Genomic DNA, 26,036 nt, shown 5'->3' with positions numbered 1-26,036 from the left:
GTTCCCCCTCCTCCTCCAGGGGAGGTTATTGACAATGCCTTAACTAATGATGATCTTTTGCAGATTTGGTCTTCCCTGGGGCTTAAGGGCTTGCCCTCCAGGGTTGCCTTTATTGACCTTGTCTCGTTGGGGGCCGCTGTTAAGCAGTCGCCGGCGGTAGCAGAGGTAGACCCTCTGTCTATCGTCGACGTCGTGGTGGCAGAGGCCTCCGACGTGGCTGGGCAATCCTCCGCAGGTGCTGTTGAGGATGATGGTGCTGAGGGCTCTCCTCCCCCTTCCGTACATCCTTCGAAGGGGGAAGTGAGTCCTTCGGTCTCTGCTGCTGCTCAGCTTCCTTCTAAGGGAAGTGCTTTGACTGAGACTCCCCTTTGGAGGACCGATGGTCCCGATGATCTTCCCCGAGGCCGCCTCCGCCGTAAGGCTCACCGTCCTCTACGTCGCAAGGGCCTCCCTTCCCCTTACAAGGGGGTTAAGAGGCGCCTTTTTGGATCTTCTTCCTCCGAAGGGGACTCACCTCGTCAGCCTCAACCTACAGCTCCGTCTCCCTTGGACCTCTCTGCAGACCGTTCACCAACTCCTGCCAGATCTTCACCTTCTGGAGAACTCGTCACCCGACGGGCAACGGTCCCTTCGGGGCAAAGGGATTCTTCCTTTCCACGAGCAGTGCTAGCGCACAGGCGCTCTCCTGCTCGTCAGCGCTCTCCTGATCGTCAGCGCTCTCCTGCTCGTCAAGACTCTCCTGCTCGTCGGCGCACACCTGCTCGTCGGCGCTCTCCTGATGTTCGCCCTCCTCGCCAGCGCTCTCCTGCTCGTCAGCTCTCTTCTGAGCGTCAGCGCTCATTTGAGGATCATCGCCCTGTGGTCTCTGACCATCCTACAGTTCCTGCTGAGCTCCCTGCTCGCCATCAGTCTTCTGATCCTGTGGCTACGCAACATCGTTCAGCGCGTGTGTCAAAAGCACACGTTCGCCAACGCGCCAGCGATCTTCCTGTTCCTGCTCGTGAACGCGCCGCGCCACTTGTCCCTTCACAGGATCTCACGCGTCGACCTCCTGCTCGCCAGCGATCTCCTGCTCGCCAGCAATCACCTGCTCGCCAGCGCGCACAGTCGATTTTAGTATCGCCTATTCGCCAGCGTTCTCCCACGCGTCAACGATCGCCTACGCGCCAGCGTTCACCTGCTCGCCAGCGTTCACCTGCTCGTCAGCGCGCACAGGCGATTTTGGTATTGCCTATTCACCAGCGTTCTACGCGTCAGCGATCACCTGTTTCTCGGCGATCTCCGGACCGCCCGCGTGTGTTACAGCCTGCGCGCTAACGTTCTCCAACGCTTCGTCAGCCGGAGGTTCTGAAGGGACATGGTTCGCCAGCTACTAGCTCGCCATCGCGCGATCGCTCACCGGCGCATGCTGCTCGCTATCGCTCGCCAATGCGTCACCATGCCACAACGCGCCATCGCCTACCTGCGCGTCAGCGCTCACCAGCTCATCACCGATCGCCTGTTGATCCACATCGCCAGCGGTCTTCATCACCCACGCAGCAGCGCGTTTCCTCGCCATCGCGCCATCGCGCCAACGCTTGCGTTCGCCGCCTCAGACACCCGCTCATTCACCTGCCCACCCTCGCGCCCACTCGCTGCGCGCCCGCGCAACCACTCGCCTTGGCCTGCGCGTCCGCGCGACCGCTCGCTTGTGCGCCCGTGCGATCATTCACCTGCTCGCCCGCGCTCCCGCGCGACCGTTCGCCCTCGCGCGACCATCGTTCGCGGCAGATGCCGCAGCCGGTGGTAGCAGCAGGAACGTGTGTTCCTAGACAACGATCGGGATCGCCTCCACCCAAACACAGGTTGGTAGTGCAGGACAAGGAGACTACTGAGGAGAGGTTAGTACATCATTCTTCCCCACCTTCTTTTCAGGCAGGTACTGTGGTGTCCACTCCAAAGGATCGCCCGATCCCTTTCCCTTTAGCGAGGATTTCGGACTCTGTGTCCTTGGAGCAACAGACTTGGTTTGGTCCTCTGGCGCGGGCATTAGTGAGGGTTATGAAACCAGCACTCGCCGACCAGGGTAACAAACCAACGGCTGAAGAGAAAGAGAGGAGTGGACTTCGTGGTGACTTCCCTAAGGCCGAAGTTGGTTCCCAAGAGGTCAGTCGCGAAGGCCCCTTCTCCTGCCCGAGTGCTTTCTCCTTCTCCCGTGGACGAGGCCTTTCCGTCCTCAGGTGAGTCCAGTGGGGCGGTAGTCTTCCCCTCGGCACCAAGGGGGGAGACTTCGCTTCATGGAGGAGAATCATCTCTTGAGGAAGGGGCCCCTCGAACCTCTTTGTTGGGATCCTGTATCCCTCCCAGGAGGGAATCCAAGGACTCCAAGACCGTCCCGAAATCCCCTTCAAGGATTCGCCAGGAACCCACGACTACCCGGGGGAATGTCCACGTTTCACCCCAGGAAGAGATCCCTGGGGCAGGAGACTTAGCTGCCAGCCCGCAGGGAGGAGAACAGCAGGAATCCGAACATGCCTTCTGGCAGGTCCTAAGCCTGATAAGGCAACTTAACGGGCTTATGGATCCAGTCATCGCCCCCCGTGAAGGCAAAGACACGATCTTGGATGAAGTGTTTGACGTTCGGAAGGCCCCGAAGACCAGTGCGGCTCTGCCCTGGTCTCGGGGTCTGAAGAGTGCCAGAGCTAGGGCCAACGCTCAGCTCACGCTTCTTGCCTTCTCCAGTCGTTCCACTGCCGGGAACAAGCTCATCCCTCCTCCTCGTCTTCAGCAGAGGAGGTATTTCGAGATTCTGGGTGAGCCCAACCTCGCTCTTCCTCTCCATCACTCTGTGGAGGAGCTGGCGAAGGGAGTTCCCCTTGAGAAGCTCTCTGCCCGGCAGGTGTCGTTCTTGGCGGCAGAGATCCTTAGCCACGAGAAGGTCGCTAAGTGTGCCATGCAGGCCACTTCGTGGCTGGACTTTTGGCTAGGATCTCTGGGCATCCTATTGCGATCGGAGGACTTGTCCAAGGAGACCAATAGGAAGGCCCTGGAGACCTTCTTGCTCTCGGGCACCCGCTCCATCGAGTTTTTGGCGCACCAGGTTACCACCCTGTGGGCCAACTCGGTGTTGGAGCGTCGCGATGCTGTGTCCGAGAGATTCCATCCGAAGGTCCCCACCGTGGATGTGTGTAGGCTCCGACATGCTTCCCTTCTGGGGGAGAACCTGTTTGAGCCTCAAGACATGGAGCGAACGGCTGAGAGGTGGAGGAAATCCAGCACGGACTCCCTCCTCCATAGGGCCCTTACAACTCGGCCCTATAAGCCTCCAGACCCGCCACAACAGCAGCAACAGCCTCGTAAGGCTCCAAAGGAGGCACCGGCAGTTAAGAAGGTGGTGTCTAAGCCCCAGCCCTTTCCAGCCAAGGTCAAGAGGGGCGGTAAGTCCTCCAGGGGAGGCAAGACTCCTAGGGGTGGCTGCCGCGGCCGCAAGCCCTAGGGGTGGCAGTCCCCCTGCGTGTCCACCTGTGGGGGATGCCTTCAGCGTTGCGTCCGCAGGTGGCAGCAACACGGGGCCGATGCTTGGACGGTCTCAGTGATCGGCCAAGGCTATCGCGTCCCGTTCACAACATCTCAACCTCCCCTGACAGCGAATCCAGTGTTGTTGAGCTCCTATGCCACGGGATCGGCAAAGGGACTGGCCCTTCAGGCCGAAGTCGAGACCATGCTCGAGAAGGGTGCTCTCCAGGAGGTCGTCGACGGCTCCCCAGGCTTCTTCAGTCGACTCTTTCTTGTAAAGAAGGCTACTGGAGGCTGGAGACCCGTCATCGACCTCTCAGCTCTGAACGGGTTTGTCAAGCAAACCCGGTTCAGCATGGAGACAGCAGACGCGGTCAGACTTGCGGTGAGACCACAAGACTTCATGTGCACACTGGATCTAAAGGACGCGTACTTCCAGATTCCAATCCATCCGTCTTCCAGGAAGTACCTGAGTTTTTGCCTAGACGACAAGATCTACCAGTTCAAGGTGCTGTGTTTCGGTCTCTCCACAGCTCCTCAGGTGTTCACCAGAGTGTTCACCCTGATTTCATCTTGGGCGCACAGGAACGGCACTTGTCTCCTTCGTTGTCAGGACGATTGGCTGATCCTAGCAGACTCGGAGTCGACCCTTCTTCGGCACAGAGACAGGCTTCTGGATCTTTGCCAGGATCTGGGGATCGTGGTAAACCTCGAGAAGTCCTCTCTGCAGCCGTCCCAACGACTGGTTTATCTAGGCATGCTAATAGACACCAATCTCCACAAAGCCTTTCCATCAGACAACCGGATAGCAAGACTGAGGAGGGTGGCGGAACCCTTCCTCAGGCGAGAAGAACTCCCCGCCCAATCGTGGTTGCGTCTCTTAGGTCACCTATCCTCCCTGGCTCGTCTGGTTCCAAACAGCCGCCTCAGGAGGAGATCCCTTCAATGGCGGCTCAAGTCCCGGTGGAATCAAGGATCCGATTCCCCGGACATTCTGATGTGGTCTCTGGAACAGACGGACTTGCGGTGGTGGATGGTCGACGAGAACCTGCGGAAGGGAGTGAGTCTTCTCGTCCTCCCCCCGGAATTGACTCTGTTTTCGGACGCGTCAAAAGAAGGGTGGGGGGCGCACGTTCTAAACCAGAGGGTCTCAGGCCTTTGGTCAGAATCAGAAAAGTGCCTACACATCAACCTGCTAGAATTGAAGGCCGTCTTACTGGCTCTTCAGCAGTTCCAACGGTCCCTGGCGGGTCACTCCGTGGTGGTGATGAGCGACAACACCACGGTAGTGGCTTATATCAACAAGCAGGGAGGCACTTTTTCGCAGCAGCTATCCCATCTTGCAGTCGAGACTCTGAGGTGGACCGAAACCCACTCGATAACACTATCAGCTCGCTTCATTCCTGGCAAGAGGAATGTGCTCGCCGACAGTCTGAGCAGGGCCTCGCAGATAGTGAGTACCGAGTGGTCTTTGGATCCTCAGATAGCCAACAAAGTCCTGACTTTGTGGGGTTCCCCGACTGTGGACTTGTTCGCGACAGCTTTGAACTTCAAACTGCCCCTGTACTGCTCCCCAGTCCCGGACCCCAAGGCACTCTGGCAAGATGCTTTCCAGCAACGGTGGGACAACATCGACGTGTACGCCTTCCCACCGTTCTGTCTGATGAGAAGGGTGCTCAACAGGACCGGACTATCGGTCAACTGTTCGATGACTCTGGTAGCTCCGCTATGGCATCACGCGGAATGGTTTCCGGACCTTCTGCAGCTCTTGACGGAGCTCCCGAGGGAGCTTCCTCCACGACACGAGCTTCTCAGACAACCCCACTCCGGCGTCCCTCACAGGCCCGTAGTCTCGCTTCGGCTTCACGCCTGGAGACTATCCAGCGTCTCCTCGCGGAGAGAGGCTTTTCGCAACAGGTTGCGGAGAGAATGTCTCGGCACCTGCGAAGGTCCTCTGAGGGAGTCTACCAAGCAAAGTGGAGAGTCTTCTGTGGTTGGTGTCGTGGAAGGGGTATCTCTCCACTCGATGCCACTATTCCAGCAATAGCGGACTTCCTTGTTTATCTGTGGGAAGAAATGCGCCTTTCTGTCTCGGCAGTGAAAGGCTATCGCTCGGCCTTAAGCTTGGCCTTCAGACTGAAGGGCGTGGATATTTCTTCATCGCTAGAACTCTCTTTACTCATACGTAGCTATGAGCTTACCTGCCCCCAGTCGGAAGTGAGACCTCCTCCTTGGAACGTGGTTCGAGTCCTCAGGTCTCTTAAGAGACCTCCCTTCGAGCCATTACGCCAGGCCTCCGATCGCCACCTGTCTTGGAAGACGGCTTTCCTACTCGCTTTGGCTTCGGCCAAGCGGGTTAGTGAACTTCATGGTCTCTCGTACGACGTCGCCCATTCAAGGGGATGGGGGGAGGTAACATTCAGGTTCGTCCCTGAGTTTGTTGCCAAGACTCAGAATCCTGGAGTGCCGGATCCTCGGTTCTGTAACAATCGACCCAGACCAGCTGCTACTATGTCCAGTGAGGTGTCTGAGGCACTACTTGAAGAGAACTGCTGCAGTCCGTCCTCAAGTGCGAGCTTTGTTTGTGAGCACAGGCAGGACTAAGAGGAGGGTTACCAGGAACACCATATCAGCTTGGATTCGAAGGGTTATCCACCATGCCCTGAATCCTGACCCTCCTCCGTCACGTCGCCCTCGGGCCCACGATGTCAGGGGTATTGCTACATCCCTGGCCTTTAAGAGAAACTTCTCTGTGACGCAATTACTTCAAGCTGGGGTCTGGAAGCGTCAAACGACCTTCACAGCCCACTACCTGCAAGACGTGACCCACAGGAGCCTCGATACGTTTTCTATCGGCCCTGTGGTGGCTGCACAACAGCTGGTCTAACCTCAGGCTCCTTTTTGGACAAGTAGCAGTAGGTTGAGGGCGTTGTTACCCGGTCTTAGTCTGCGTGAATGAAAGAGTATGTCTGACCCTTACTTCTTTCTTCATTCTCCCCTCTCTTGGGGAAGCAGCATCCTGGTCCTCGCATAGCTGACCTCGACCTCTGCAGGTAACCCATGCTTCTTTGTGCTCCTAGTATTAAGCTTAATACTGTTGCGTCTCCCATACCCTGACGAGGTGGTATTGGGAACGTCCTATCCTAGAATTCCTATCTGAAGGTCTCAAGGTCAACTTCATAGGACGAGTCACACTCTCCTCCACACACTGCTTATGTAGGCCACTCGTTCCTAGCGATGCTAGGAACTTGTGAGGTACAGGGGCTCCCTCTCTCTAGTGCTGCTCACTGAGGGATCGAGCCCCCGGGCAAGCCGAAGTCAGTAAGGCTGGGGACTTTCCACCCTTCCTAAGGGGTAAGTCACCCAATGTAAATAGCGTGGTTTGTATTTCGGTTACGGAACAAATGACAAATTCGAAGATAATTTGTATTTTTCCTAACCATACAAACCTTAGCTATTTACACATATGTGCCCGCCATCCCTGACCCCCAAGTCAAGTCCTACCTCTAAGTGAAGTGAAGCAGGTCACCGGTGTGTGGCGGGGGAGGGGTAGCAAGCTACCCTTCCCCACCCCCCGCTAACTAGCGCGGGGGTAATTAACCCTCGTTAAAACTATTGGCTCGTCATTTCAGCTGCGCTAAAAGGTAAACCCAATGTAAATAACTAAGGTTTGTATGGTTAGGAAAAATACAAATTATCTTCGAATTTGTCATTTTTTTAAAGGTTGACTTTGTGGCTATTACTAATTTTGTTTAGGTCAATGACAATGCATTGGTGCTCCTACATATTAGTACACTTAGAGGCTACCTCTTTATACCCAGCCACTGAGAGGGGGCAAGCCAGCCTCAACTTGGTGCCGGTCCTAAGCCCGGGTAAATGGGGAGGGTTGGCGGCAGGAAAGGCATCCGGCCATGAAAAATTAACCAAAACAACTATGGGCAGTGAGTAACATCGACCCCACACAGAAGTGGGAAAAGATGTATGCAAAGAAGAAGAATTAGCACTAACAACTTGCACCTTTTAGCTATCCGTACAGTTAGAGCCAGTAGCATCTGCATCCCACTCTACCTATTTATTAGAGTTCTAGCAGCTAATGCTTTAAGTCTAGTCGTTTAGTATCGTTTTACAATTTGCTGTGCGCGGCGACAGTGTGGCTTGACATTTAGTGCCAAGGTATTTATTTACGTAGCTTTGTTTATGGAAGAGAATTTATTGCTGTACCTTACACTGCTGTGCTAACATTCCATTATTCCCATGTACCTAAGCGCTATCTGCTTGGCAGCCTTTTCTTAGGCTAGAGCCTGCTCTTAATGGTGAGCACATGTACTGCATGTCTTTCTGCTAGCAGGCTTAGCGGATAAAGCCTCAATTTTTGTTTACTAGTACAGTATTATAATTATAATTACTGCACTAAGTAAGCTACAACCTTAGAAAAACTTGATTCTATAAGCTTTAGGTCTTCAACATGGAAAGTAGCCCAGTGAAGGAAAGAAATAAGGAAATAAACCAACTACTGTATTTATGAGAAATAAGGAATAAGAAATGTAAAATATTAGAAGATCAACAACAATGCCAAATGAATGTTATATAAACTATGAAAAGAGAAAAATGTCAACCTGTTCAACATAATACTGTATTTGCAACAAGTTTGAACTTCTGAAGTTCACTGATACAGTTACAAGATTAGAAAGATCATTCCACAATATGGTCACGGCTCGGATAATACTTTTAAAATGCTGTGTAGTATTGAGCCTTATGATGAAGAAAGCAACGCTGTTAGAATTAACATTGTACCTAATACTATTTACGGGATGGTACCGTCTGGGAAAATCTGAATTCAAAGGATGGTCAAAATTATGAAAAATGTATGCAACACGCATAATGACGGCGCGAGTAGAACTTTTCATAGCCTGCTCCTCTGTGTTGCCTCTTCTGCTCACTAATACAATTTACTGTTAGTGTCTTAATGACTAAAGTATATGTAGACACCATTGGGCCAATATGCCTTATCATTTGCTGCTTAGTGGCTTCTTCTTAGTTAGTATTCACTATTTATTGTTGTAGGACTCAACTAGTGTTCTTAGCATTTATACCTACTGTAGTCTTTTTATTATTGAGAATCGTGGTAGCTTGTGTGTTATTTTCTATGTGACTAAACTCTTAATGCTTGTTAAGCATGGAATGACCCCGCCTGTGTTTGCACTTCGGAGTTTCTTTCAATTCTTTGTGCTGAGGCTTTATACCTTGGACCTAGTGCTCAGCACTTTATCCCACAAGGTAGGACCTCCATATGAATATGCTCATGCTTTTAAAGCATACTGTCTTTTAGAGCAGAGGGGAGGCCATTCCTGAGGTCTAAAGGATTGTCTGTTTGTTTAGGCAGCAGGTTTCTTGAAAAAAAGCCAAATATTGGCATAGGTTCTTCTTTGACTTGAAGGAGAACCTTAGTGACCAGCTTCTGTAGCTTATAGGTCTCAATTCAGCTCCTCAGAATCTTGACTTAAGTAAAGCTTCCCTTATCTGGTGGGAGTAGTTTTAAGGGTCATGATTAGCTTTTCAACATCTCCATGCCTTTTCTCTTTAGATCTATTGGGTGCTCAAACTTTATTTGATAGTATAGGTTGCTTAAAATTTATCTAAATTCAAGACCACTATTCCCCCCAAAAGATTTCCTAACTCAAAGATCATAACGTGTTAGCTGTGACTAACTAAACAGCTGTGCCATAAAGGGATCCTTCAAAACCTAATTACAGTATGGTATTGTGGTCTACCTGGAGTAATGCTTCTCAATATCTACCCTTAGAGCCAGTCAAAGACCCCCCACAGATTATTCTTTCTCTTTTAATTATTTATTTCATAAACTTGGGTTTCAGGACGTGTTAGATTCAGTGATGGACAATGAAATTTAAATATTTTTTGTCAGTAATTGTCCCTGCGAAGATTTCTGAAATTAATGCATACCAAAGGAGTGACAAATGTTAAATTACGGTTATAAATTCTAAAAGTTTTGACTTAATACAAGAGTCAGCTTCTAATTGGAAGTCATTGTTCTTCCCCATAGGGGATTACTAGCTCATAAATATATTCTTTACCTTCAAATTGAAAGTTATGGATATTTAGCTGTTAACTTCCATCAAAGAATGTTATTGGCTGCACATATTCAAAACTCATGTGGCATTGTTATAGATGGTGCAGACTACCAAGCTATGTAACATCGTTACCTCAGAAAGCTCTTTTAGTGGAATTTATGGCTGACAGCTGTCATATTATCTATCTACAAAATGTAGTAAAAAGGAAATATCAATTGAACTAAAACTCACATTGTTGAAGAAAATGTAATCCCTTTCTACTGTAGTTTTAAAGGAATGGATTGCGAGATGATCTCTAAATTAAAGTGATGACTAAGGATGTTTAATATTTTTTTTTAATAATCATGCAGCATTATAACCTTCATTTGATAATGTTTATTATGGAATTCTGTGTGAGAAGTAGTCAGTTAATGTTGACCAGTTTAGGCTGTAAGGAATTAAAACAAAGGTATATTACAATGATTTATTTAGATTGTCTTTAAAAAATCTAGTTATACAGTATATACAACATTTACACTGAAGTGTTCGTGACGGTACCAGCCCGTTCAAATGAGACACCAACACAATAAGAGCATCATGAAACTAGTTTAATATAGTAAAAAACGTTTCAAAAATTATTTATATATCATTCTTATTTATAATTACACATTTCAAAATATACACTTATATAAAGAATCTTGCACTGATCTTGATTTAACCAGAGCATCATCTTTGTGAAGACAACAGTAGTGTGAAAACAGTGAATTAGTCATTAATCCACTGGTACTGATTAGAGAAACAATGGGAGTGGCATTATGGCAAATGAAATTGATTATGATGATAAGTTGTAACATCAAGAGCTTATGAAACCTTGAAAATTTTTACATAATATCTAATTGTTTTCCAAATAACAAAATTGGTTTATTCAGTACAGCCTTTAACTTTTACACACAAAGTACTCTCATAAACAATTGGTAAAGCTCAATTTGTGTATGGCTAGAAGATAAAATTCTTTTTAGCAAGATTTTAAACTTACATTTACTTCTAAACAAGTTGCATTGCCATCCATGTTTGCATTTTAACCTACTGTATTTTCATATTGTAGTGAGAAATTTCTCAGCACTATGAAGTTTTCCTAATGCCATAATTGCATTGAGAGCAAGGGAGCTTATGCATACAGTTCTAAGATCTTAACCTCCCAGTCACATAATTGTAATTAACAGAGTTAAGCATTCCAAGTTTTCTGGCTACTATAAAAATAAGAAATAATCCATAATGATTAACAAAATAACAAGTTAAATATCAACAGGAAAACTTGGACACTAATTTTAATTGGTTTCGTTAATGATATATCTATCATTCTAATATATAAAAAACACAGAAACTGTATCTCCACTCTCTTTATGTAGACTGTAGTACAAACATTTGACAAAGTAAATAACAGGACTAAGGTAATCTATTCCTTTACAAAATCATGACATGCAGTATACAAAAAGGGGAAATGGACTATTATACAATATTTTTCAATATATCAACAAGTCTTTGGCAGTTTTCTCAGCTTTCACATAAGGTCAGCTCTCTATAAAGAAAAACAGTTCTTACCCCTGAGTTGTGACAGAGATGGGTGACCCTGCTGGAATGACCTCACAGAAGTTATTTCATTCAAAGTATAAAAAAACTGTTTGCTAAAAGTACTTTTAAGTAACTATACTGCAACATATTGTTACAATACCACTGACTACTGTACAGATTAACAAATATACAAACTAGAGACAAGACATTTTGCAGTCATTCATTCAATACTGAAATATTTAAAGTAAATAACTCCAATATTTTTTTTTCAATATGTTAGTTCTTGCCTAATCACATCTCAGAGTTTGCATTAGTAGTAGTAATATAAGTACATCTAAATTTTCGGATTTCGAACATAAATATGTAATTAATTTAAGGAGGCATTTTCAAATTGACTGTTCGTTGATTTTAAAGAGGATGTCAAAAATCTTTTATTTTTGAAAATATTAATTAGGTTAAGTGTTGACAATAAAATACTGGTGAAATCCAGTATTATTTGAATGACTACTAAGGTTAAATAATGGTAAAATATTATTGTGATATCACAGGATTGTATGGTACTTGGGCATTTGCTGTTTTGAAACAAAATTCAGGTGGTGTTGAGCTATGATTAACAGCAACTCAAGATACTGGTATTCATGAGTATACTTTACAATGTGAGATGTATGAAGTGGATACATAATTCTAAATGTATCTTGAAATTACTGCCTTATTTACAAATATAAATACTGTACATAAACATTCTTGTCTTCTAAAAATTGTTGCTATCTTGAACAAGTACATGGAATATTTATGATACAATATTCCAGGACATTCTTGTATTTAGTGATGAAGTATTCACATTTCATTACAGGACAATTTTATATATGGCCATAGAGAAATTATTACAGCTAAACTTCTCGTTAAATAGTGAAAAATCAGGTTGTGCATATGATACAAATACCTTACTTATCATAGCTTTCAGAGTAATTTAATTTTTGTGAATTACCTTAGTTTGTTCATGTTTCTAATGGATTTGACTTTTAAAAGCAATGAAATTTGGTCTGTGCATGATGTAACAGCTCTAATACAAAATTGACATCAATTGTAAAATTTAGTTGTAATAAATAAGAATGTGATCTACATCATGTATCTAAATTCACATTATAAACAGGAGCAAGAAATATTCTTTGCTTAGGTACAGTAATCCTCGGCTCCTATTTCGAGATATATATATATGGCTTAAGAGTTTGCTGCCCATGAGATCCAGTCTGTTGTATATGACACTTTGTGATATATACCTGTTGAAGTAAAGAATGAATGGTCAGTTGATTTTGGAAAGTATGAAAGTTTTAAAAGGCACATCTAATGTATATCAAACTTGCTTAAGGATATTTTTGAGGATATTTTCAATCAAATACTGTGAATTTTAAGGAATGCAGTATTCTTACCTGGTTGTTTTACTTCTGCACAAGAATAACCAGCGGAAACAATACCAGCTAAGTACCAACGACCTGAATCTTGAATCATGAGAGGTCCACCGGAATCTCCTTGACACGAGTCTCTACCTCCTTGTGCATACCTGTAACAATCGACGGGTTATTACTGAGAAAGAGAAAAATTATACCATTTCAATTTTGTTATTCGAATAAGCTGTTATTGAAATTTATGACTTGATGTGTTCCATTACAGTATAATCCACTGGAAGATAATTTCTTTCCTCATCCCAAGGATGAAACTTGTACATGATTACCCTCGAATATTTATCCTTAACTAGTTTAATGAGACAAGTCACATTTTGACACTCCTAGGGCTTGTCCAAAAGATTTGTTCTTAAATGGGAACTGCTGTTTAGATTTATGAAGTGAATGATCGATACATTATTACTCACATGGTAACCTCTTCCGGGTACAGAAACATTACCAAAGGTTTCATTGTTTTACATAATGGTATACAGTGAACCCTCGCTACTTCGCGGTTCGACCATCGCGGATTCACCACTTCACGGATTTTTTCCATAACCCATATATATACAGTAATATATATATATATATATGTATGCATGTATTTAAGTATATATGTAGGTATGTATATGTGTATACATATAAATATATATATACACACACACACACACACACACATATATATATATATATATATATATATATATATATATATATATATATCTAAAGTAGGAAGATGTGATGTAGTTCTAAGGGAAAAGTATGGGAAATATGTCTGGGTAATAAGCAAAGCTCTACCTCCAGTTTGTTTCTTCATTATGATCAGAGATAAATGTAAACAAAACATTAGTTGCCATTTTTTATCGTGCTTTTTAGCGTGTTTAGGAAATGCATGATATAAAATCACCTTTAATATTTGTGCCTGTTTTAGTTTAGGGTACTGTAGTACATGCATTAAGTGTTCTGTACATTAAAGGGTAGTTTGTTAACAGAACTACGTACAAGGGAAGGTTTTAAAAGTCTGAATATACATGTTGAATAAATAGGTAAATATGGTGTCACTACTTCGCGGATTTTCACCTATCGCGGCCGCGACTGGAACCTATCTACCGCGATAAACGAGGGTTCACTGTACATCCAATCAGTTTACAAGTGTGTTTTGTTTTTCAACAAAGAAAGCGTAGCTCAAGAAATTTCATAAACAGCATTTTTTTAGTTATTGCAGTAAAATTATTTTAAACTTTTGATAGAAATTTAATTTAAAGTGCAAATTTTTCTTACCCTGCACACATCATCTCATCATATATAATAACGTTGATGCCTTTCTGTCTATGCCAGTCCTCACATAACCTTGAATCAAGGATTGGGACATCTACTACTTGAAGCTTCTTTGGTCTTGCGCGAGAGCCTGTATGCAGCAAACAGATATAATGAAGAGAAGGGATATTATATCAATCATAAAAACAGGTAACAGTTCTGTAAGTTTTAAGATTCACACTTTACTGTTATTTCATTTTATTAAAATATATCGGCAAATAAAGTAATACTATTAAATTTCAATGAGAATAAACAAGATTTCATTTTATTTCATGAAGTTGGTAGCTAATATTTCAAATACCCTTAATTCCAGCTGAGCAGCTTTACTACAACTCTGTCTTAAAACTAATGTTAAAAATTGAAAGTTAACATTTCTGTCTTACAACTAATGTTAAAAATTGAAAGTTAACACTTTTGTCTTACAATTAATTTTAAAAATTAAAAGTTAAAATTGAAGAAAGGAGGACCAAATAGAGTAAAAACCACTTTTTCATAAAATTTTGCCCTGAATGTTAAAAACGAATACACAATGGATCGTTTTTCGCGTCAAACTAGCCCCGGAGCACTTCATACACACAAACATAAAGTATCGTCTTTCTTGCACAGAAACGTCCAGAATCAGAAATGCTCACTGTGCTAGTCTTGTCACCTGCAATAGCATATAACGCAACAAGGTTATTATTAAGTTTTAGAAAATTATACAATCAACATATTATTTTCACCCATATTAGGAATCATAGTCAGCAGCAATTTTCCTGTCAAATGAGTCAGCTGATACAAATTAGTTGAGTAAGCACTTTATAAATTGATCTCATATGCACCCTAAAAGTATTAGATTGTGTCAGAAGCAGTCTGCAGCATTAAAATCAGCTGGTATCCTTGGATCTAACGTCTAGTCAGTCTAAGTACTGTACTCTTTTACACAAGTAATTTTTCATTACCAGATTCCAATGCCCCCCATCCAGCAGCAAAAGCATAACTGCCCAGCCAATCTGTGCCTTTTTCAGGTAAACAGATAGGCTGAATGTGTGGCTCATAGCGCACAGGAGAATCTAGGGTTATCACAGCTACATCAAATCTGTCAGCCTGTGGTGTGAACTTGAAGTTTGGATGAACCTGCAAGATAAAAACATCATTGAAGTGATACTAAAACACAACTTTACAGATCTTGCTCATTTAATTGTAGAATATTTGGGTAGAAGTAGCAACAATTGTGAAATGATAACTTATACTGTATACAGATTATTAAGCACAATGTCAATAGTTTTAACTCTGAATCATATGTGTAATGCTTATGAAACTTTATATTTAAAGCCAGAATGTTTACATGTTGATGTACTAAACAATAGTACAGCATCTTAAAAGCCTTCTGGGAAACATTTAGTCATCAGAAAGCACAACACTTGCTTGATGGTTTAACTGATGAAAATAGAGGACAGCTATTTTCATCATTAACAAAAGTTTTGTGAAAATTGCTGGTGTGAGCAGCTCAATACATCACGAAAACAAATTCTTATATAGAATTGAAGGTCTAGGTTGGTAAAGTCAATGAAGATATAAATTCTCTTTTCTGTGTTGTTCTTTTTTTGGAGTAAAAAAAATAATTAATTCTTGTTTTTGTGGAAGATTTTCTTCTGAAAATTTTGGTTATAGAGAAAAAATTACCCATTTGTTCTTATGCAACATTAAAACCCTCGTTCTTTAATTAGGGAGACTGATTCAGCAGGAGCTGGTCATTAGAATTTGTCGATGAATGTTTCACCAGCTAGTAAAGGTGCGGGTGAGGAGCTCCACCTTCCTTCCCAGCCAGAACAGCTCACTTCTGATTCGGCCACTGACAGGTAATCATGTACTGTCGGCTCCTTACCAAACTTTTTCCTTTTTTGCTACAGAAAGTGAATGCATTGTTGAATTATTTGTGATGTGATGGAAGTTAAGTGAGGTGTTCATACTTGTCCAGGGGAAGGGTGGTAGCTGCAACCAGTTTATGAGCAAACCGGCTGTAGATCCACACTTCCTAAGTGCATTTTGCAAAGGACATGATTGTTTGCAGTCATCTCCATGTGCAGAGTGCAGGCCGTGGCCTCCTGTGCAATGGCAGGCGTACACCCTGAAGACGTCTTTTACTGCTTTGGTCTCTTAGTGGGGTGCGACTGCTGCTGCCGCCCCTGCCTCGGTCGGTCATAGGGGGAGTACTGTATGCATCGGGAGCAAATAGCTCTTGGATCTGGACGGCGTCAATGACCTTAGATGTCAGGATGCCTGAAAACTTTAAATCATTCATTCATTCACTCTTGGATCTGGATTGGCTGGCTTTCTGCACCCTTTCAAAAGGTGGAAGCTCTTCACCCATCTCCATGCAGACTACTGATGATGAGTTTGACCTTGGGGAATCTTGGGTTTCCTTAGGTCTTTCAGGTAGGATCCCCATGACTTTTTTGAGGGAGCTTGTAGCTAAGGCTGCTACTGCTCTTGGTTCCCCCAGTGCCAGTGACCCCTGTATTCCCAGTGATGCTAGTGATGAAAGATGTTGTGGTGCTGCCAATGTCAGGGACTACAGTAAAACCCCCCTCCCCAAGCCCAATAGGACTGAAAACTCAAAGAATGATTGATATTCTGGCGGAAATGGTGCCGGCACTGGGAGGTGTTGAACCTAACGTTAGGTGGGCAAGAACAAAGTGTGTTGCCAATTCCCTATCTCGGCCCTTGTTTATCCCACCGCTTCCCGGGACACGTATCACCTGCTCCCTCAGTTTCTGTGGCTTTGCCTCTGGCTCTGCTTGTTGTGAGGTCACAGGCCCTGTGATTGTACCTTTCCTCTCCCATGTGACAGTGTGTCCCAGTGTTGTGGCTCCCGTTAAGAGCAACCTCCATCACTCTTCCTTCAGAGACAGTAAACTCCTGCTTCTCTTCCAGCAAGATTTCATTCAAGCCGGTTGAATTCGGGGCTGTCAAGTATTCCATAGAAGACCAAGTAATTGGGGCGGATGAACCTTTCCATCATGCCACTAGGCATGAGCCGTAGCTGTCCCCTGCCCTGCTCGGCAGAGGGAGGAGTACATTGTACTCCAGCCATCTCTGTTGGGACCCGTAACAGGGATTTTCCTCCCATTGCTGTTGGCTTTCCCGGGCACTTGTCAGCCTCCAATTACGTACTGGGTTATGTTCTTGGGGGTGGAACAAGTGTATTCATGGGGGTAGTAGAATCTCATGGTCTCCCAGCTGGGTGTGAGGGTACTCATAGTCTGGATGTCCTGAGGACACCAGACCATGGACTGGTGCAGATGCCGACTACCACAAGTCAGAAAGTTCCTTCATGAGAGGCCTTGCTCTCATCCATACGTGCAGTGGTCTGGGAGTGGCAGCTTTGGTACCTCCATCAGTAAGAACCTGTCAGTGATGGTACAGTACTTAGGTACTCCTCAAGGTTCAAGGCCTTCCTTGGATTTGCCAGGGTTAAATCTTGTTGATTTGGCTCAAGATAAAGTTGAATCGGATCTGAGAACTTGAGTTCAGTTGGTCAAATAAGATCCTGTTACCCCACTCTCCAGGCATCAAAGTTTTTAAACGCCAGAAAATACTGCATCAGCCTCTCTTGCAGGTTGACTTGTTAGATACACTACATGTCCTTCTTGGCATCTGAGTAAGAGGCCTTGGAGTTGTCAGCCTTGGCCTCCTTCCATGCCGTTTCTTGGCTTGACCAGTGGTCAGGAGCAGTAATTTACTCAAAGACAATGGTGCTATTAATCCCTAAGTCTTAGGAGAAGTACAAGTCTCTCATGGTGTCTGGTTGAAGGCTGTGACCTTTTTGGCTCGCCACTCAGTAAACCAGTACGATAACTGGGATTTCAAGATACGAGATGCTTTAGTTTTCTCTTTTTCAAAACCAGTTACCCCATAGGTGGTGTAATCGCTGAGGAACTCATCAGTGCGGGATGCCATGTCTAATGCCACATCTCTCCTTCCCAGGAGTTTTGTAGAGCGAAGGAATCTTGGAGGACTCCCTGATCCACCGCACTGGCCCTTAGAAGGAAGTACACGTAGTGGCCGAGCTTGCGGGATTGTGATTGAGGAACTACCCTGCGCTTGCTCAAAGACCCCAATTGGCACGGCCCATAACCTCACCCCTAAAAAGAGCCTGTGCCTGCACAGCCTTTTCGAGCACCCCAGCCTGGTCTTTTCAAGAACTGGGTGGTGGGAAGAAGGGAGGGAAAGGCTAATGTTATCCCCTCCCCCCCTCCCATTGCTGAGAATAAGGGGAAGATGCCTGTCTCGCCAGTGGAAGATTTGGCATAGACACTGGGCCGAGCCTTGGGTAGTGAATGTCCTCTGTTAGGAATACTTGCTACTTTTTCAGGATTGCCCCCCCTCTCCCCATATAGACCTCTCTACTCTGAACACAAACCAAGATGAAGATAGAAACAATACAGTCTATGCTGTCTTCTGTCTAAAAAAGAGACTTTATGCTTTCAAGTGCCTGCTGAACAGTCTTCTCGAAAGTATCTCCGCTTCCCCTTCTACAGTACAGTGAACCAGTTCAAGACTCCATCCTTCAGACTGTATACAACTCCTCAGATGTTCAATGGGTTGTTCACCTTGGTAGTTGCTTAGGCCCACTCGCATGACATACGACTGTTCGTGTATCTCAACGACTGACTGAGACTTTCCGTTAGAAAATTGCATCAGCAAGCTCAAGGAGGTTGCGTGGCTTTCTGTTCATGACGATGTATCAGCTTGGTACTGGAAGTGTCTCTCAGCCACCTTTCCTTGGAGAAGCTTATTCCTCATGGGTGTCTCCCCCAGAGATCCCTTCTGAAGGATCACTAGTGAGCTCGGCAGGTGGGGTCCCACTCGAGTCAACGCCTCTGGACATGCAACTGTTCTGGGATACGCATAAGAGAGGTGGAGAGCACACCTTGGTGACCTAGTCACCTTGGGTGTTTGGTCTCTAGTTTAGAGACATCTTCAAAATGCAAGCAGCTTTTCTAGTACTGTAAGCTTTCCCAGAATGTTTAAGGAAAGAAATAGCAGACACACTATCACCAGGGACAGGGTCAGAGTGGGCCCTACATCCTTGTGTAGGGGAGAGGCTTTTTGCCCCTTGGGATTGACCTGATTATCACTCGGCAAATCAGAAGGCTTCCCTGTTTTGCTCCCTTATTCCACCCTCTTAATGAGAGAATGCCTTGATGAAGTCATTGAGCTTCAGCACGGCATTTCATTCCCATGCTGAATCTTGGTGACGGGCAAGAGGGCTCTCGAACTTGGGGAAATTGCTCCCCCAGTTCGAATCTAAATTTCTCTCTTTCTTATCTTTTTCTTCCTCTTTATATTGCTTCAACCTTCTCCTAATATTATAAACTTTCTTTCATGATGCTGTCCCAACCCTATGAGTAAAATTTTCCATATGTATATGTGTATATTTTTACATATATATGTATGTTTATTATTTTTTTTTTCTCTTTATGGCATGGATGTTTCTACATCTGTTATTGCCACTTGGGCGGATGTTTATGCATCCGGTATTGCTGCCTGCTTTGATGAATGTGAAAGGTGTCGCGGTTGGGAGGCGTTTGTGCTCAAAGCTATATGTGAGTGTATAGGATGATCTCAGCCATCCCGAAGATGGTTTGGACCTTTTTGGCGGAACTATTCCAAGTGTTGGGTCTTCGGAATCCAGGGGGATCCAATGCTTGGGGTAGGACTCTCGGCTTCTGGCCGGAAGCCCGTCATTACAGATATGGGGAGGATGATTCCATAGTTTCTTGGTCTCAGTCCTAACAGGCGGGTTCAGCTTACACCTGTGCCTCTATATCTGTTTTGATGCTATCCTTCGGGTAGGGTATGGAGTGGACCATCTGGGAAGTATACTCTCACTGTGCCGGTAGTGGAGAGTGTAAATTTCCTTCCCAACATGTGATGCCTTAATGTTCTCAAGCAGGTAAATCAAACTTCAAAAAATCACTCTTCTCTCTTCTTTTTTATGATGGATTCTTGTGAAAATGACCCCACCTCCCCTGGATATGCTGACTCGCCCCCGGCACTGTTGACGACCTCTGGCAATTCATTTAAAGAAAACTCCGTTGACGACCTAGGAACTAAAAAGGACTGTTCTTTAAACATTCTGAAAAAGGGTAATTTGGGCAACACAGGAAAACTGAAAGTCCTGCACGTTACCCAAATCCCTTTAGAAGCTAATTATGATGTGCTACATAAAATATTTGAGTGTTACGGATCAATAAAAGAAATTAGAATGAAACTTCAAGATGATAATTGGGAATCTTGGTTATCATTTAATTGTCATGAGGAAGCATTTAATGCAAGCTGTAACATTGTTGATATTAAAGTAGGTAATATGAGTGTTAAGGGTGCTCTTTGTGATGGGGCACCTAAAGATCTGGATGTCTACACACCAGCAGACTGGGCTGATAAAGATATAGAGGCAGATATACCATCCCAAAGAAAGCCAAAACCACCAATGTGGCTTCTTGCTCAATCTGTGGGAGGTACGGAAAATTATTTCAAGATATGCAAATTTCTTCAGAGGAAGGTAGGTACGATCGCACCTGGAGATATATCTCGATTCGGGAAGAAAAGTTTCTTGATAAAGGCCAAGTCATACACACAGTCTGTTATACTGTCTAATTTGAAGACAGTAAATGATGATATAAAATTGGACATCAAACCCCATCTAAACTTTAGCTATGGAAGGGGAGTGGTTTTTAATAGGGATCTGTATGAATTTACTGAAGAGGAGATATTGGCCATGTGTCCCCTATCAGTGTGGAAAGTACATAAAGTACCTGGAACATCAATGATTGTTCTTACTTTCCAGGATGCTGGTGTACCTTTCCACATAGACATAGAAAACGAAAGGATCAGAGTTCAACCTTTTAAGCAGAAGCCACTGCAATGTTATAATTGCTTTAAATTTGGACATCCTTCCAAAGTTTGCAATAATGAAAAAATTTGTAATACTTGCTCCAAAATTTACCATGGGGATTGTACACTTGAGGCAAGATGCTTAAACTGCAACTCTAATCATAAATCTAATGATAGGAGCTGCCAGTTTTATAAGTTAAAAGAGGCTGCCCTCAATAAATCAATTATTGAACATGTAAGCGTGGGGCATGCCAAGAGATTATTAAATAAATCTAATACTTATGCAAAAACATTAAAAACAGGAGAAAAAGTTCCTCGGGAATCATCTCACCCACCTACTACTGTAGGTAGTTCTCGAAAAAGGAATTCACAATCTATTGATAAAGTGCTGCATAAGACAAGAACATCTCCTCTTAAAGATTTATCATTGAGTATCAACAAAAAGACATTGCCCACCACTATCAAACCTTTGTCCCCCATTACAAAGGATAGTACTAACCTCTCCCAGGCCATATCCTTGCCTGATTTAATGGAGATTCCACCTGACACCAAGTTATCAGGTGTACCTGTAGTGGGGAAGGTACAAAAACCTGGTAACCTGCAACCTATTAATCGTAAAAGAGAGAGACCTCCATCTCTCTCACCCCCTTCCATAAGAAATACTAGAATTATGACATCAAATAAATATGATGTTTTGTCTGTTGATGTTGGCGATCAACCAGAAGACAATTTAAATAAATCAGAAATTCAAGTTGAGGTCCACCATCCCCCTCAACAAATATATAAAAAAGATACAAAGAAAAACTCCAACGTAAAACCCAACATAACAAGACCATCTCTGAAGAAACCTACAAGTAATAATGTTAGATTAAAAACTGCTAATGGGAAGACCTCACCCAAGACGTCTTCCAGAAATAATCCATAGTTTTCTCCTCCATTTTGCAATGGAACTGTCAGGGTTTGAGGGCGAAATATGAAGAACTTAAGCTCCTAATTCATGAGCATTCCCCCATAATAGTATGTCTCCAGGAAAGTATGCTTGATTCTAACACTCCTAGTCCTCGAGAGTATGTTAGCTATAGAACACCATATAATCAACAAGCAGGGAGCCATGGCGGAAGTCTCATGTACATTCGTCGAGATGTTCCCCAAATACCCGTGTCTATACGTACAACCCTGCAGGCAGTTGTTGTACAAATTGATATAGGGAGAAAATATACAATATGCTCTCTGTACTTACCTCCAAATGATGATATTTTATATGATGATTTAGTAGAAGTTATTCAACAACTCCCTCAACCTTTTCTCTTACTGGGAGATATGAATGGTAGACATCCTTTATGGGGTGATGTTTTGGCCAACACAAGGGGCAATATTATCTCATCAATTGTGGAGAATGAGGATGTGGGGCTCCTTAATACAGGAGAGCCCACGCACTTCCATGTTCAGACAGGTACTTTGTCATGCATTGACCTTTCAATTGCAAGCTCTAACTGCCTTCTTGATTTTGATTGGAGGACATTAGATGATTGGCATACTAGTGATCATGCACCAATCATTATAAACACCAACAAGGGTCCACCTTTGCAAAGATCGCCACGTTGGAATCTAGACAAGGCAGACTGGGTTAAATTTTGTGAGCTAAGTGAAATTGAAGGGAGAGCAGAACAGTTTGAAAGTATTGATGATGCCATAGACCTGCTGAATGGAACTCTTCATACAGCAGGAGTCAATTCAATTCCCAAAACAACAGGATTATTCAAACGACGACCAGTCCCGTGGTGGTCTTCAGAACTAACTGCACTCCACAGAGCCACAAGAAGATCTCTAACACGATTGCGTAGACTCCGAACTGATGAGAATTTAATTATGTACAAGAAATGTAGAGCACAGTTCCGTCGTGCCATGAAAGAAGCAAGGCGCCAGTCATGGATGTCTTTTGTTTCCTCCATTAACAGTAGAACACCACCATCTTCTGTGTGGAGGAAAGTAAAAAAGATAGCTGGCAAATTCACCCCCAACCCACCACCAGTGTTGGAGGTGAATGGCCAGTATGTAACTGAAGCAAATGAAGTTAGCAATGCCCTGGCTAATCCTTTTTCAAATGTATCCAGCAAGTGTGAAGGAGCCCCTGGTCACCAGTATAGGAGCACTGAAGAAAAGAAAATTTTAAATTTTGCAACAAGAAGGGAAGAGTCGTATAATTCTCCTTTCACTGAAAGAGAATTTGATTCCGCACTTGCTCATTGCAACGATACAGCCCCTGGACCCGATGGAATTCCATATGCAATGATTAAACATGTACATTTTAATACAAAGCTATTTATTTTAAGTATTATTAATAGAATATGGCATGATCATAGCTACCCAAGTGTTTGGGAACTAGCCATTATTTTAGCCTTTTTAAAACCTGGTAAAGACAAGTTTTTAGCAGCAAACTATCGTCCTATTGCATTGACATCTTGTTTATGTAAAATCATGGAGAAGATGGTCAATGCAAGGCTGATATGGTACCTTGAAAAGAAAGGTATTTTATCACCGATTCAATGTGGATTCCGAAAAATGCACTCAACGACTGATGTGTTGATACGACTTGAGTCATCTATTTGTGAAGCCTTTGCTTCCAAACAGCACCATGTTACAGTATTTTTTGACCTTGAAAAGGCATATGATACCACATGGAGATATGGTATTCTTAAAACCATTCATGAATTGGGATTGAGAGGAGAGCTGCCACTATTTATTCAGGCATTTCTTTCACATAGAGTTTTTCAAGTGAGAGTGGGGGAAACTCTATCAGAGAGTAAGTGCCAGGAAGAAGGAGTTCCTCAGGGTAGTGTGCTGAGTGTAACCCTTTTTGCACTAGCAATTAATGGGATATCCTCAGCCATTCCCCAGGATGTTCTCTCAACACTATTTGTGGATGATCTCTCAATATCATTTGCTGGCACTAGAATGGCAATGGTTGAGAGAAAAATCCAACTCTCTATTGATAAAATTATCCAGTGGGCTGACATGAATGGATTTAAGTTCTCGACAAGTAAAACTACCATTGTCCATTTTTGTCGTATCCGGGGAGTACATCCAGACCCGGATATATACATTAAAGGTCAACGGATACCATGTGTATCGGAAACCAAATTTTTGGGTTTGATATTTGACTGTAGACTTACATGGGTTTCTCACCTAAAAGTGCTAAAAGCTAAATGTGTTGAAGCTCTGAATATCTTAAAAGTATTGTCCCATACATCATGGGGGGCAGACCGCAATACTATTTTAAAATTATACAAGGCCTTGATTTTTTCCAAAATTAGTTATGGTTGTGAGGTATATTCTTCAGCCACCCCAAGCCGGTTAAAAATATTAGACTCTATACATCATGCAGGTATTAGATTATCTACTGGAGCTTTTAAAACCTCGCCTATCCCAAGTCTCCTTGTTGATGCTGGAGAGTTACCTCTAGACCTTTACCGAATGTCTTCCATTCTTCGGTATTGGTTTAGAATGCAAAGACTCCCTAACTCTCTAGCCTTTCAGACTGCAAGCCTTGTAAGACACGCATCATACTTTGAGTTGCACCCAAAATTTCCTCAACCTTATGGCTTTCGGGTGAAACGATTTTTAAATAGTCTGGATATAATTAGAAATAAGGTACTTCCATTCAAGTTATCATCAACGCCTCCATGGAAATTACCTGACATATCTTTTTGTAAATACTTTATTGGAGTTAAGAAGAATATGACTGACTTAGAATCCAGGTCTCTTTTTATGGAACATGTCGAAGAACATAGGGGATCGACTTTTATATATACTGATGGCTCCAAATCTGATGCTGGCGTTGGATTTGGAGTACATAGTAATGATTTTAATTGTAGAGGTGCACTTCCTCTAACAGCTTCCATATTTACTGCCGAACTGTATGGCATATTAACCGCTATTGAGAAAATAGCTTTGGAAAAGGAGGGTAATTTTACAATTTTTAGTGATGCAAGGAGTGTTCTTCAAGCTTTAGAAGTTTTTAATTCTAGTAACCCTCTAGTTTTAAAGATTTTAGAATGGCTTTTTATTATTGGACGGAAAGGTATAACTGTTCGATTTTGTTGGGTTCCAGCACATGTAGGTGTGTCTGGGAATGAGAAGGCAGATTTACTGGCGAAGAATGCGGCATCCGAGTTGCTACCAAGGAGGTATCCCATTCCATGTAACGATCTCCTACCTTATATCAAGAAATTGGTTTGTGATAAATGGCAACAGCACTGGGACAGTCAAGACGGCAATAAAATGAGGGAAGTAACAAATATCATATCACCTTGGAGGTATAACATGATTCCCCGAAAATGGGAGACGACTCTTTGTCGTCTCCGTATTGGTCACACACGGTTGACACACGAGTTTCTGCTGAAGGGCCAACACCAACCGTACTGCGAGGACTGCTTAGTACCTTTAACAGTGAGGCATTTGTTGACCGAATGCCCTAATTTTACTAACTTAAGAAATAGATATCTGTTTGAGGCTCGAGGTGAGGATGGCAGGTTTATCCTTGCCAAGATTCTTGGACATGATGTGTCTTACTATGCGAGCGGAATTTTTAGATTTATTTCAGAAGCAGGTCTTCTGAAAACTCTATAACTATTTTGATGACTTCTTAATTTTTATGGTTTTAATCGAATTCTCTTTTAATTTTCATATACAGTAAATGGTATCGGCGTCAATGACCTTAGATGTCAGGATGCCAGACAACTTTCAATCAATCAATCCCTTATTCCAGACCTGTGGGCTGTATTTGAAGATGCCTTCCAACATCTACAGTATGGGATCACCTGGATGCATATGCCTCCCTCTGTTCAGCCTGACCTGGGTATTATCAACAGGGTGTTCTTAACGGAAGGACTTGGGTTGACCTTGGTAGCTTCCACATAGCCCCATGCTGATTGGTATCCCTTCTGGTAGTTCTTCTACTCATAGTCTTGAGAGTCCTACCCCAGTGATATACTCTCCTCTGTCAGCCGCATCTTCATAGTTACTACAAGTCCATAAAGTCATTGAATCTTCTTGGTTAGAGGCTATGCAGCATCTCCTCCAAATGAAAGGCTTTTCATGATGCTCAGCACAGATGTCTGGATATCTGTGATGATCCTCTGCAGCTGGCTATCAAGGAAAGTGGGCTATCTGCAATTGGTGACGTAAAAGCAATACTTCTCTGGTCAAAGCAATTCTAGCACAAATCGTGGAGTTCCTATTCTTCCTTCGCCATGCCTCT

General features: G+C 43.7%; 1 protein-coding gene and 1 long non-coding RNA gene across 4 annotated transcripts in view; one reads left to right on the top strand and one right to left on the bottom strand.

Annotated features, from left to right (window-relative positions):
* The window catches only part of LOC137629105 (uncharacterized), an 87,445-nt gene that overhangs the window by 40,749 nt on the left and 20,660 nt on the right, over window positions 1–26,036 (top strand). The window contains exon 2 of the long non-coding RNA XR_011041447.1: window positions 13,916–14,044. This is a non-coding gene — a long non-coding RNA (uncharacterized lncRNA). The remainder of the gene's footprint in view (window positions 1–13,915; window positions 14,045–26,036) is intronic.
* Window positions 10,036–26,036, bottom strand: part of LOC137629084 (uncharacterized) — a 293,593-nt gene continuing 277,592 nt past the window's right edge. For all 3 annotated transcript variants that reach the window (XM_068360354.1, XM_068360367.1, XM_068360360.1), the window contains 4 exons: window positions 14,836–15,010; window positions 13,859–13,985; window positions 12,566–12,696; window positions 10,036–12,415 (listed from right to left, as the gene is read on the bottom strand). In XM_068360354.1, coding sequence (XP_068216455.1) covers window positions 12,357–12,415; window positions 12,566–12,696; window positions 13,859–13,985; window positions 14,836–15,010 — 492 coding nt within the window. In that variant the 3' untranslated portion in view covers window positions 10,036–12,356. The remainder of the gene's footprint in view (window positions 12,416–12,565; window positions 12,697–13,858; window positions 13,986–14,835; window positions 15,011–26,036) is intronic.

Source organism: Palaemon carinicauda, chromosome 2 (genome assembly GCF_036898095.1).
Source record: "Palaemon carinicauda isolate YSFRI2023 chromosome 2, ASM3689809v2, whole genome shotgun sequence".
Classification (NCBI taxonomy): domain Eukaryota; kingdom Metazoa; phylum Arthropoda; class Malacostraca; order Decapoda; family Palaemonidae; genus Palaemon; species Palaemon carinicauda.
The sequence above is the reverse complement of the archived record's forward strand: the minus strand, read 5'-3'. Positions and strand labels throughout refer to the sequence as shown.